This window comes from Piliocolobus tephrosceles, chromosome 2 (assembly GCF_002776525.5).
Source record: "Piliocolobus tephrosceles isolate RC106 chromosome 2, ASM277652v3, whole genome shotgun sequence".
NCBI classification, from domain to species: Eukaryota; Metazoa; Chordata; class Mammalia; order Primates; family Cercopithecidae; genus Piliocolobus; species Piliocolobus tephrosceles.
This window is the reverse complement of record NC_045435.1, coordinates 87257703-87271906: the sequence shown is the minus strand read 5'-3', so window position 1 is coordinate 87271906 and position 14204 is coordinate 87257703. Positions and strand designations below refer to the sequence as shown.

The following is a 14204-nucleotide window of genomic DNA, read 5'->3' as shown; positions in this document are numbered from 1 at the left end:
AAAAAAAAAAAAAAAAAAAAAAAGAAAGAAAAGTGACATGTCAGGCGCGGTGGCTCACGCTTGTAATCCTAGCTCATTGGGAGGCTAAGGCAGGAGGACAGCTTTAGGCCAGGAGTTCAAGACCAGTCTGAGCAATATGGCAAGACCGCCGGTCTTTACAAAAAAATTTAAAAATTAGCTGGGCATCATGGCATGCACCTGTAGTTCCAGCTACTCTGGAGGCTGAGGTGGGACAATCACTTAAGCCCAAGAGTCTGAAGTAACAGCGAACCATGATTGTACCACTGCATTCCAGCCTGGGTGACGAGAGTGAGACCCCCTATCTGGGGGGAAAAAAAAAGGAAGATTCCACAAGGTAGCAAAGTTGGACAACAGAGTGGAATGTTGTAGACCCAGCTCCTAAGTCTGCTGCTGTAGGCAGAGCCCCAACCCAGTCCCAACCCCTTTCTCCCATGTGTATAACACCTTTAGAAAAAGAGGGAAATCGGCCGGGCGCGGTGGCTCAAGCCTGTAATCCCAGCACTTTGGGAGGCCGAGACGGGCGGATCACGAGGTCAGGAGATCAAGACCATCCTGGCTAATACAGTGAAACCCTGTCTCTACTAAAAAATACAAAAAACTAGCCGGGCGAGGTGGTGGGTGCCTGTAGTCCCAGCTACTCCGGAGGCTGAGGCAGGAGAATGGCGTAAACCCGGGAGGCGGAGCCTGCAGTGAGCTGAGATCCGGCCACTGCACTCCAGCCCAGGCGACAGAGTGAGACTCCGTTTCAAAAAAAAAAAAAAGAAAAAAAAGAAGGAGGAAATCAGGAGGTATTTGGTCAGTCACAGCCACACAGCATGGTGCATGCTTACCTTCACAGCTGTTCCTGGAGCCATTGCAGGTCCCTGGCTCCAAGGGTGAGCTGCCAAAATCATCAGGTAAAGGCTGTTTCACATAGCGGCTTCAAAAAGAGAAAAAGAGAAGGAAGAAAAAAAGATTGTTAGTTGTAACATTTATCTATTTTTACCACCATGTGGCTAAGAAGTAGTTCATAATTTCTATGGATAACAGCTACTCACAAAGCAATTTATGTAAATAAAAGTGCTTTAGAATTATCCACTGGGCCGAGTGTGGTGGCTAATCCCAGCACTTTGGGAGCCCGAGGCAGGTGGATTGCCTGAGATCAGGAGTTGGAGACCAGCCTGGCCATCATGATGAAACCCCATCTCTAGTAATACAGAAATTAGCTGGGTGTGGTGGCACATGCCTATAATCCTAGCTACTCGGGAGGCTGAGGCAGGAGAATTACTTGAACATAGGAGGTGGAGGTTGCAGTGAGCCGAGATTGTGCCACTGCACTCCAGCCTGGGCATAGAGCAACTCTGTCTCAAAAAATAAATAAAATAAAATAAAATAACGTGGTGGCTCAGTATTTTAAGAAATTAGGCTGGGCGCGGTGGCTCAAGCCTGTAATCCCAGTACTTTGGGAGGCCGAGACGGGCGGATCACAAGGTCAGGAGATCAAGACCATCCTGGCTAACCCGGTGAAACCCCGTCTCTACTAAAAAATACAAAAAAACTGGCCGGACGCGGTGGCTCAAGCCTGTAATCCCAGCACTTTGGGAGGCCGAGACGGGCGGATCACGAGGTCAGGAGATCGAGACCATCCTGGCTAACACAGTGAAACCCCGTCTCTACTAAAAAATACAAAAAAACTAGCCGGGCGAGGTGGCAGGTGCCTGTAGTCTCAGCTACTCGGGAGGATGAGGCAGGAGAATGGCGTGAACCCAGGAGGCGGAGCTTGCAGTGAGCTGAGGTCCGGCCACTGCACTCCAGCCTGGGCGAGAGAGCGAGACTCCGTCTCAAAAAAAAGAAAAAAAAAAACAAAAACAAAAAACTAGCCAGGCGAGGTGGCGGGCGCCTATAGTCCCAGCTACTCGGGAGGCTGAGGCAGGAGAATGGCGTGAACCCTAAAGGCGGAGCTTGCAGTGAGCTGAGATCTGGCCACTGCACTCCAGTTTGGGCAACAGAGCGAGACTCTGTTTAAAAAAAAAAAAAGAACGAAATCAAAAACACAAATGGCCAGGCATGGTGGCTCACATCTGTAATCCCAGCACTTTGGGAGGTAAAGATGGGCAATCACCTGACGTCAGGATTTCCAGACCAGCCTGGCCAATGCAATGAAACCCCATCTCTACTAAAAATACAAAAATTAGGCCAGGCATGGTGGCTCATGCCTGTAATCCTAGCACTCTGGGAGGCTGAGGCGGGAGGATCACTTGAGGTCAGGAGTTTGAGACCAGCCTGGCCAACACAATAAAACCCCCTCTCTACTAAAAGTACAAAAATTAGCCAGAAATCACTTGAACCTGGGAGGCGGGGGTTGCAGTGAGCCAAGATTGTGCCACTGCACTCCAGCCTGGGCATCAGGGCGAAACTCCATCTCAAAAAACACACACACACACACACACACACAAAATTAGCCAGGCTTGGTGGTGCATGCCTGTAATCCCAGCTACTTGGGAGGCTGAGGCAGCAGAATCACTTGAACCCGGGAGGTAGAGGTTGCAGTGAGCCGATATCGCGCCACTGCACTCCAACCTGGGCAACAGAGCAAGATTCCATCTCGGAAGTAAAAAAAAAAAAACCCACAAGAAATTAGGTGTCTAATTAAGCCAATGAAGACTCTCTAAGAAAGTTTGTCTCAAGTCTTATGTGAAAGTCATGTGGCACCGTCATTTTTGAAGGTATTTCCCAATAATCCTAATTTCTGGCTTCAGAATGATAGTGGAACACTTCAGAAATAAAATACAAATGCCATCAAAGCACTAGCCTCCCTAACATGATTCTAAGAGGACTGGACTCCTAGGATCATGGTGCCTAAGATGTGCCAGGTGGCTCATCCCAACAGCACCCGCCCTGGCCCATCCAGGGGCTGGCACAAGTGCATTTTTTTTTTTTTTTTTTGAAATTGAATCTCACTCTGTCACCCAGGCTAGAGTGCAGTGGCGCGATCTCAGCTCACTGCAGCCTCTAGCTCCCGGGAGAATCAAGGATTAAGCGATTCTCCTGCCTCAGCATCTCAAGCAGCTGGGATTACAAGCACCCACCAGCATGCCTGGCTAATTTTGTATTTTTAGTAGAGACGGGATTTCACCATCTTGGCCAGGCTGGTCTCGAACTCCTGACTTCAGGTGATCTGCCCGCCTTGGCCTCCTGAAGTGCTGGGAGTACAGGCATAAGCCAGCACGCCTGGCCTACAAATGCATTTCTTACAGAGGTGAGCATGTAGGATCAACATAGCCACTTGGTAGCAGCTGCCACTCTACTATTACTGGGTTTATCTTGATCTCAGATAACAACCAAATCACATTCCTGCCACCAACCTGATACGATCACAAACAGCCTGGTACAAACACTCAAGGGTTAACTTGTGCTTGGGGACAGAAAGCAGCAGTGGCTGCCCATATAGCGCTGACCCAGAGGAAGTACTTGATGGCCTGGACTTTCTCTCCCTGAAGTAGACTGGAAGCGTGACACATTCTGAGCCGTCCACGGAAGTGCTGCAGACCTGGTACCTGCGTTAATCACACAAGAGGGCACCTTTAGCAGTAGGTCCTTGTGAACAACAGAGATCTGAGCTGAAGCTATGTGGTGGCCAGGGCTATCATTACTGCGACAGAGCATATATGAGTAGAAAAGGTGGCTATAACTATTGCCAAGATGTTTCTAGAGGTTGAGTCAGGAATCCAAAGAAGGACCATTGTCAGCACAACGTAAACCTATACAACCTGGGGCTGAGGGCTAACTGTGATACTCCTTCTTCCAACCACAGCCTCAAACTCTGTGGTCCTTCAACTGGGACCCAACACAGATAACAGCCATCATTTAGATCATCACTCTGAACACAAAGGCACACAGCTGGGTCCAGCCACCAAGTTCATCTTTTGTGATCAAAGAGCTCAACTTTAAAAAATGCATTGAGTTGGCCGGGCATGGTGGCTCATGCCTGCAATCCCAGCACTTTGGGAGGCTGAGGCAGGCAGATCATGAGGTCAGGAGATTCAGACCATCCTGGCTAACACGGTGAAACTCCGTCTCTACTAAAAATACAAAAAATTAGCCAGGCATGGTGGCGGGCACCTGTAGTCCCAGGTACTCGGGAGGCTGAGGCAGGAGAATGGCTTGAACCCGGGAGGTGGAGCTTGCAGTGAGTCGAGATCTCTTCACTGCACTCCAGACTGGGCACCAGAGTGAGATTCCATCTCAAAAAAAAAAAAAAAAAAAAAAAAATGCATTGAGTGCCCTGCCCTTTAATAAGACAAATATTGTACAAAGATGTACACCTAGGATATTAGCCAAAGGTTCTTTTTTTCCAAATGAGCAAGCAAATTTATAAAACTAATTGTCATCTTTGTTCAAAAACACTGAAGTAAAAGAATTGTATCTAATTCTGAAAAACATCAGAGATAATCAAATAAACTGCTAGATACAAATCAATGATTTTGAAAAGTGTGTCTTACTTAGTGAATACATGAAATTGAGGAGATTTATAGATGTTTTATCCTGGAACAGATGTTACCAAAATTGCTGGCAACCAACTGTAGTCTTTCCCTCTTCCTATAGGGGGAGACACAAACTCACTGATTCAAATTTTGAAACTAAACATGCATGTGTGTGTGCACACACGCGCGCGCACACACACACACACACACAGACACACACCCCTCCCCAAATGCCAAATGCCTAGTGCCTAGCAAACAGTCCTGAATGAAGTTTATGCAGGAGGAATTTCTAAGAATATACAAAAATGTCCAAGGCGTGCTCTCAAGTAAATACTGTGGTCCAGCATAGTGGTAAAGAACTAGGCCTTGGAGTGCAGCCGCCCCAGGTTCCAAGTCCACATTGCCATTTTCTGCCTGCTATGACCTAGAAATAAGTACCTAACTTCTTAGTCTATTTATTCGGTGGACAATGGGATTACTCACTTTAAAGGGTGTGGTAATAATTAAATAATTTAGTAGCACAGTGTACAAAACATTAAAAAATAGCAGATGCAGGCTGGGAGCGGGGGCACACGCCTATAATCCCAGCACTCTGGGAGGCCGAGGAGGGCGGATCACGAGGTCAGGAGATCAAGACCATACTAACCAACACAGTGAAACCCCGTCTCTACTAAAAATACAAAAAATTGGCCGGGCATGGTGGCGGGCGCCTGTAGTTCCAGTTACTCAGGAGGCTGCGGCAGGAGAACGGCGTGAACCCGGGAGGCGGGGCTTGCAGTGAGCCACAATCACACCACTGCACTCCAGCCTGGGCAACAGAGTGAGACTCTGTCTCAAAAAAATAAATAAATAAATAAATAAATAATAAAAAATACCAGCTGCTGGACGGGAACGGTGGCTCATGCCTGTAATCCCAGCACTTTGGGAGACCGAGGCGGGAGGATCACGAGGTCAGGAGATTGAGACCATCCTGGCTAACACGGTGAAACCATGGCTCTACTAAAAATACCAAAAATTAGCCAGGTGCGGTGGTGGGCGCCTGCAGTCCCAGCTACTCAGGAGGCTGAGGCAGAAGAATGGTGTGAACCCGGGAGGCGGATTTGCAGTGAGCCGAGATCGCGCCACTGCACTCCTCGTCCTGGGCGACAGAGCGAGACTCCATCTATAAAAAAAAAAGAAAAAAAAAAAACCCCAGATACTGCTATTGCTTTCATAAAACAATTGTCAATTCATCTATAAAAGATATAAAATAATTTGTTTTTCCAATGGTTGGCCCTAAGGCCCTCTGAAAATTCCTTTGTTGGTGGTCTGCTAGGCTCTCCACAGGGTAATCCTCCCGTTCCTTTCAGCTCAGGTGTGTGAAAACACTAGTTTCTGGAATTTACGGCAGACCATGTTAAGGGCTTGGGGTTATAAATGTCTGTGAAAGCAGACTTTCCCATGTTCTAGCCCTTGGCACAGTATGAGCTCTTGGTTGTGTCTGTGCAAGTGAGAACAGAAATAGATCTTTGGTGTGGACAGGAATTATTCCTTTTAGAGTAATCTAGAAGTCACAGGCCCAAAAATGTAAAGGGAAGGAACTATCTCCTTTACATACTGAATTCTTCAGCCAAAAACAAAAACCAAAACAAAATCCTAAAACCCTTTCGCAGAGGCAAGTTCCTGAGTGAGAGGTAGAGGGAGGGACAGTACGGCTGTGCTCCGTACTTCCTGGGCAAGTGGCTGCCTGGGAGCAGCAGGCAAGTTCATGTATGGGAGCAGCAGGCAAGTTATTACCCCACTGTGCCTGGAAGAGGGACACACACACACAATTACACAGAGCAGCCATGAAGCAGCACATGGGAAGACCGAGGAGACCTCTGTATTGTCCTCACAGAGATGAAAACACTCAGTCTCAAGCTTAGAGAATGTTTGAGCTGAAAACAGCGTTTTTTTGTTTTTTATTTTTGAGACGGAGTCTCGCTTTGTTGCCCAGGCTGGAGTGCAGTGGCGTGATCTCCGCTCACTGCAAGTTCTGCATCCTGGTTTCACCCCATTCTCCTGCCTCAGCCTCCTGAGTAGCTGGGACTACAGGCACCTGTCACCACGCCTGGCTAATTTTTTGTATTTTTAGTAAAGACGGGGTTTCACCGTGTTAGTCAGGATGGTCTCAATCTCCTGACCTCGTGATCCACCTGCCTTGGCCTCCCAAAGTGCTGGGATTACAGGCGTGAGCCACAGCGCCCGGCCGAAAACAGCTGTTTAAATCAACCCTCTCTGTCATTTCTGCATTGGGGATGGTAGTATCATGGTACTCGCTGAGAAGCCACAGCCTGTGGCAGAGAAAGGACAAGATCCTTCCGTACCACACCCCTACTCCCATCTTCCCATCACACAGCTGTGATTCCTCTTAAAGAAAGGAATCTCTGATGGTAGGACCATCTGTAGGAGCAGTGATTTGGTCTTCTTCACAGGCAAAACTGTTGAAAAAAGGCTGTGGCTATGCTGAGGAGAGTTATCAGAATGTCTAGCTCTTCAGGGCAGGAGGGGTTGAGCACTGAGGGCTGCCCACAATGCCCTCAACACCCATCTCTTGCACCCAGGGGTCAGGGCCAATCCACATGAGCAATGACTGCCCAAATTTTTGTTCTGGAAATATGAATGCAGCAAAGTCTCTAGAACGGGTCCTCTGACCTGACCTGCAACAGAAACTGCTGAGTACTCACACGAAAATGTCATCCCGAGGCATGATGTGGTTTAAACCTTCATCCATTTGGAAAATTTTGTGGAATCGGTGATTATATACATCTGCGACCACCATCTAAGAATGAACAGTAATAGAAAGACCACAGAATGGCTAAGAGTGCCCCTACTAACTGCTTAAAACCCAGAAACAAATGAAAAAAAAAAAAAATACCCATACTCAAGTGTTGTCTCTAGAGAAACCACTACACAAACAGCCCCAGAGAGCTCAGGCCCAACGCTTGAGGAGGAGCAGCATGGCTGCCATCAGAATTGAACATGCTGGTCGCACCTGCCCTCGAGTGGCAGGAAGGGTGAGGAGTGTGGTGCTAACTAGAAACCAGCAGTTGTCCAGAGTCTCTGGAGTATTCAGTAATGTGCAGTCTCTATGCCACCCTCAGTGCACAGAACTGACAGCAGAGTCCTACTCCTGGTCCTTTGACCACAGCTAGTGTGAACCCAATGAAGGAAAGATGGTGTTTCCTGGAGCTGGAAGGGACAGTCTCAGCCACAGTGTGCATAGTGAGTGAGGCATCCAGACACACACAAATAATCACATTTGTGCTGGCGATAACAGCAACCCCAAAAAAGTGGCTTCAAGGATGAAAGTAAACTCCAAATGGTATGAAGTATCCCAAATAGACCGAGTGCCACTGATCACCCCGCCTCACATTTTCTGCAGCGATGCCACACAGCCTGGAGAGAGCCTCGCACAGGTCGGACACAGCCCCCATCAGCGGCACAGTCACACGGTACTGCAAGAGAGAGATGGTCAAGGTCACAAGGGTGCCCTACAAAAGGTGGGAAATGAATTAGGAGAAGCAGGCATTACCAGGAGCAGAGGAGCCCTTCCAGAAACAGTGTAGGGTGAGGTCAGGGTACAGATGAGTCAGCAGCAGAGCAAACAAGCAAGACCTCTATGTCAGCATCCTCCTCAATACAGAGGCAGCAGCATGGGGGCTGGGGCTGGGCCATCTCTTCCTCTTCCAAATATTGCTTCAATTTATTCTTAATTATTTTCTAAAGTACTTTCTAAAGAACTGCTAAAATTATACAAATTCAAATTGCCATCTGGTCCTACCTTTTTTTTTTTAATTTAATTTTATTTTTTGTAGAGACAGGGTCTCAAACTCCTGGCCTCAAGCAATCCTCCCACCTCAGCATCCCAAAGTGCTGGGATTAGAGGTGTTGGCCACCAAGCCCGGCCTTTTTTTTTTTTTGAGACAGTCTCAGTCTGTCACCCAGGCTGGAGCGCCGTGGTGCGATCTTGGCTCACTGCAACGTCCACCTCCCAGGTTCAAGCGATTCTCCTGCCTCAGCCTCCTGAGTAGCTGGGATTACAGGTGCACACCAGCACACCTGGCTAATTTTTGTATTTTTAGTAGAGACAGGGTTTCACTATGTTGGTCAGAGTGATCTCGAATTCCTGACCTCGTGATCCACCCACTCTGGCCTCCTGAAGTGTTGGGATTATAGGCGTGAGCCACCACGCCCGGCCTGCCTCAACTTTCTTTTTTTGTTTGTTTGTTGTTGAGACAGAGTCTAGCTTTGTCGCCCAGGCTGGAGTGCAGTGGCGCAATCTCGGCTCACTGCAAGCTCCGCCTCCCAGGTTCACACCATTTTCCTGCCTCAGCCTCCAGAGCAGCTGGGACTACAGGTGCCCGCCACCATGCTCAGCTAATTTTTTGTATTTTTAGTAGAGACAGGGTTTCACCATGTTAGCCAGGATGGTCTCGATCTCCTGACCTTGTGATCTGCCTGCCTTGGCCTCCCAAAGTGCTGGGATTACAGGTGTGAGCCACTGCACCTGGCCCTCAACTTTCTTTAGAGATAAAGAAACCAAAGACAGAAGCTACTAAGCAATACAATTACTCAGTGAGCCATCAGCAGAGTTAGACACTAAGACCTGCTGCTCACACCTCTCATCTGGTCTAATCTTCTGTACCGGCTGTCCTAGATGATTTGAGGGTATATCCGAGTATAAAAAGTACCCTGCTTCTGGTTCCCCAACATTCAGATTCAAGAACCACTTAGTAGATCAGGTTACTTTAGTTACGTGAATGAAGTGTGGCCAAAAAAGTGACAGAGGCCAGGTGCGACGGCTCACACCTGTAATCCCAACACTTTGGGAGGCCAAGATGGGCAGATTACTTGAGGTCAGGAGTTCTGGCCAACATAGTAACATCCTGTCTCTACTATGTCTCTACTAAAAATACAAAAATTAGCTGAGCATGGTGGTACACGCCTGTAATTCCGGCTACTGAGTGGCTGAGGTAGGAGAATCGCTTGAACCTGGGAGGAAGAGGTTACAGTGAGCTGAAATTGTGCCACTGCACTCTACAATGGGCAACACAGCAACTCTGTCTCAAAAAAAAAAAGTGACAGAGAAGCAAAGAAGCCCCAAAGACCTTCACAATAGGCCTTAAAAGATACGGGATTACATGAAGGTCTGATGGAGGCTAAGGGCCCATACCCAGGCAAGTACCAACGGGACTCAGAGGCTTCCAATGCAGCAGATAGGAGCAGATAGGCTTCCAATGCAGCAGATCCCAGTCCCACTGGGATCTGGAGACCACTTGCAGTGAGGGGTGCCATGAGGGTGTGGATTCTGTTACCTGGGTAGGTCTGCAGTGAGGGTCAGCAGGAACCAGGAAAACCTCCATAACTCGATCTTTCTTCAAGGGCAGTGGGAGCGTTAGATAGCAAAATGGGTCAAAGGTCACCGAAACCTTAGCACATTCTGGACAAACCAAAGTAGATTTGAAGAGGCCATGGAAAGTATCCACAATCACAGAATCATTCCTCAATCTGTGATTCTCCCAGGCTTCCTTTGCCACCACCTGCATGAAGGGATAAATAGGACATTCTCAATACCACTCAGTCCCTTGCCCCTGCATCCAGAATGACTCACAGCAAACCTGGAGATGAATCAGGTGGCAATCTGTAGAGCCAAGAGCTTGATCCAGGACAAGCAAGGCCAGAACTACTCTTAGTGTATCATACTCATACCACATGCCAGCTCTACACCCAATCCCCACCCCAACACACATATATATACATTTCATATATATGTTTATATATATATTTTAAATATATATTATATTGACTGAGACATGGTCTTGCTCTGTCATTCAGGCTGGTGCGATCATGGTTCACTACAGCCTCGAACTCCTGGACTCAAAGCGATCTTCCTGCCTCAGACTCCCAAGTAGCTGGGACTATAGGCATGCACCACCATGCCTGGCTAATGTTTTTTTAGTTTTGGTAGGGATGGCAGTTTTACTATGTTGACCAGATGGTTCTAGAGCTCCTGACCTCAAGTGATGCTCCCACCTCAGCCTCCAAAGTGCTGGAACCGCAGGGGTAAGCCACTGTGCCTCGTTGTAATCCCCACACTTAATAAGGTTGGCAACATAGGACCTATTGGAAACTAGGGGTCTGTGTGTCCTGATAGGAAACAGAAGCCCGGAGGGCACTATGGGTACAGAGACATGGCCAGGGCAAGGAAAGTCCCCCTATATGTTTCCAGTGATCTAAAGTAAGGTTTTTGGCCGGGCACAGTGGCTCATGCCTGAAATCCCAGCACATTGGGAGGCTGAGGCAGATGGATCACCTGAGGTCAGGAGTTCAAGATCAGCCTGGTCAACATGGTGAAATCCCCTCTCTACTAAAAATACAAAAATTTGCCGGGCATGGTGGTACATGGCTGTAGTCCCAGCTACTCAAGAGGCTGAGACAGGAGAATCCCTTGAACCCGGGAGGCGGAGGTTGCAGTTAGCCGAGATCGCATCATTGCACTCCAGCCTGGGTGACAGAGCGAGACTACATCTCAAAAAAATAAACAAATAAATTTTAATAATTTTATCTATACTACAGTTCAGTTAACTCATAGTTTTTCTAAGAAGATCTAAATTTTACTTTAAAGCATTCATATTGATTATCCCAATGTGATAGGGCAGCTGAAATACTAAAATCCTCTTGCTGATCAGAAAATCTCTTTACCTGATCAGAAAATCAAGGTAAAAAGTATAAATGTCCTAATGATATTAATAACAAATTAAGTAATCATGGATAGCTTTTATTGTGAGCAATTACAATCTTAGGGGTCCTCACTATAGGCACTTTACAGTTTTCAGAGTGTTCTTAGTCCCTAGTTCACCAGTGAAATATCAAACAAGCTCACTCGAATTTGAAAAAGCCCAAGAGGAAGCATTAGGAGTAACTAGGGAACGGTGGCTCACGCCTGTTGTAATCCCAGCACTTTGGGAGGCTGAGGTAAGAGGACTACTTGAGCTCAGGAGCTGGAGACCAGCCTAGACAACATAGCAAGGTTTTGTCTCTATTACAAAAAAAAAAAAAAAAAAGCAGTAACTACAGTTAGCTCTTTTTTGAACAGAGACCATATCCCTATAACTAGCTACAGTGAGAAGCAACCAGGGCCCTGGCAGCAACACTCAAAAGACCAGAAGAATATCCCTGCACTCTCAATATGAGGCAGCTTCTTCGTTCAGACATCACTAATGGCCTACCGCGTCTGGCCGCCCATTGGCATCCTTCAGCTCCAAGTAGGGTTTCTTCTTTACTCGGTTCAGATCTTCATGCAATCCATCTAGAAGAAAGGCTAACAGCTCCTGAGAATCTTGTTGCTGGTAGCCAGAAAATTGAGGAGCAAAACGTCCCACTTGAGTCTACAACAAAAGCAACTGCATCAGAAGGCATAATATGTAAAGAACTAGTTAAATCAAATGAGAACTGTCATCAAAAATAGCTTTGAGGAGTTAGTTGGGTAGTGAGAGAGAACACTTGGTTGAGTAGTCCAATTAACTCCTGAAGAGCCTATAGGAGGCCAGTGGTCCCCACCAGAGAGAAGGCCTAGATCAGAGAGCCAGGAGGATGAATCTGGAACCTGGGCTACTACCTTAAGTCCTAGGGAGGAAGGTGGGGTATCCTGAGTAACCACACCCAAGTACTGACATGAATCCCTCTCCAACATGTCCTTCTTTGGTTCAGAGTCTTAAACTCCATAAGGACATTACAAATGATACTTTCGGCCGGGCGCGGTGGCTCAAGCCTGTAATCCCAGCACTTTGGGAGGCCGAGACGGGTGGATCACGAGGTCAGGAGATCGAGACCATCCTGGCTAACCCGGTGAAACCCCATCTCTACTAAAAAAAAAAAAAAAATACGAAAACACTAGCCGGGCGAGGTGGCGGCGCCTGTAGTCCCAGCTACTCGGGAGGCTGAGGCAGGAGAATGGCGAGAGCCCGGGAGGCGGAGCTTGCAGTGAGCCGAGATCCTGCCACTGCACTCCAGCCTGGGCGACACAGCGAGACTCCGTCTCAAAAAAAAAAAAAAAAACAAATGATACTTTCATCGGCTGGAGGAATCCTCCTATACATAACAGCCCTCAGGTCCCTAAATACTGTCTGTCCAGTATTATTCTCCACCAGTTATTCTGAGAGTATGGTCCCTAGCCAGCAGCATTAGTATCACCTGGGAGCTTAGTAGAAATGCACATTCTCAGGCCCCCACAGCAAACCAATTCAATCAGAAACTCTGCGAATGGGTCTGGCAGTCTGTGTTGTATTAAGCACTCCCAGAGACAGTGATATATCCTATGGAGAACCAGCCAGGCACGGTGGCTCACACCTGTAATCCCAGAATTTTGGGAGGCTGAGACAGGCAGATCACCTGAGGTTGGGAGTTCAAGACTAGCCTGGCCAACATGGTGAAACCTAGTCTCTACTAAAAACACAAAAATTAGCTGGGCATGGTGGTGCACACCTGTAATCCCAGCTACACGGGAGGCTGAGGCAGGAGAATCGTTTGAACCCAGGAAGCGGAGGCTGCAGTGAGCCGAAATCGAGCCAGTGCACTCCAGCCTGTGCGACAGAGCAAGACTGTGTCCCAAAAAAAAAAAAAAAAAATGGAGTATCATGTTCTACACCTGTTCTCTAATACCATAGCCACTAGCCACATATGGCAACCTAAATTTACATTAATTACAATTAAAAACCATTAAAAATTCAGTTCCTTGGTCAAATGAACCACATCTCAAGTGCTCAGAGGTGCTTGAGCTGGTGGCTACCGTAACACAGTACAAATATATAACACATCCATCACTGAGGAAGCTCCACACTTCCCTAATATCCCTAAACACTACCTTCCAATTGTTTATTTACATTAGCTTCAGCATAGTGTGTTGCCACCCAATTCTTTTTTATTTTTTTATTCTGGGACAGGGTCTCTGTCGCCAAGGCTGGAGTACAGTGGCACAATCACAGCTCACTGCAGCCTTGACCTGTCAGGCTTAAGTAATTCCTCCCACCTCAGCCTCCCTGGTAGCTGGGACTATAGGTACATCATCATGTCCAGCTAATTTTGTTGTTGTTGTTGTTGTTTTAGAGACAGAGACTCGCTCTGTCGCTCAGGCTGGAGTGCAGTGGCGCGATCTCAGCTCACTGCAACCTCCACCTCCCAGGTTCAAGCAATTCTCCTGTCTCAGCCTCCTGAGTAGCTGGAATTACAGGTGGGCACCACCACACCTGGCTAATTTTTGTATTTTCAGTAGAGACGGGGTTTCATTATGTTGGTCAGGCTGATCTCAACTCCTGACCTCGTGATCTGCCCGCCTCAGCCTCCCAAAGTGCTGGATTACAGGAATGAGCCACCGCGCCTGGACTTCTTTTGTTGTTGTTGTTTTTTCTTTGAGACGAAGTCTCGTTCTGTCACCCAGGCTGAAGTGCAGAGGCACGATCTCGGCTCACTGCAAGCTCTGCCTCCCGGGTTCATGCTATTCTCCTGCCCCAGCCTCCCGAGTAGCTGGGACTACAGGCGCCTGCCATCACACCTGGCTAATTTTTTTTTTTTGTATTTTTAGCAGAGACGGGGTTTCACCATATTAACCAGGATAGTCTCGATCTCCTGACCTCGTGATCTGCCCGCCTCGGCCTCCCAAAGTGCTGGGATTACAGGCGTGAGCCACTGCGCCTGGCCAAC

General features: G+C 47.7%; 1 protein-coding gene across 5 annotated transcripts in view; it reads right to left on the bottom strand.

Moving 5' to 3' along the window:
- Positions 1 to 14204, bottom strand: part of USP4 (ubiquitin specific peptidase 4) — a 72223-nt gene that overhangs the window by 15956 nt on the left and 42063 nt on the right. For 4 of the 5 annotated variants that reach the window (XM_023231356.1, XM_023231357.1, XM_023231360.1 and 1 more), the window contains 6 exons: positions 11735 to 11893; positions 9821 to 10045; positions 7877 to 7960; positions 7190 to 7284; positions 3366 to 3557; positions 852 to 940 (listed from right to left, as the gene is read on the bottom strand). In XM_023231356.1, coding sequence (XP_023087124.1) covers positions 852 to 940; positions 3366 to 3557; positions 7190 to 7284; positions 7877 to 7960; positions 9821 to 10045; positions 11735 to 11893 — 844 coding nt within the window. The remainder of the gene's footprint in view (positions 1 to 851; positions 941 to 3365; positions 3558 to 7189; positions 7285 to 7876; positions 7961 to 9820; positions 10046 to 11734; positions 11894 to 14204) is intronic. The other variant, XM_023231359.1, reaches the window with a different exon arrangement.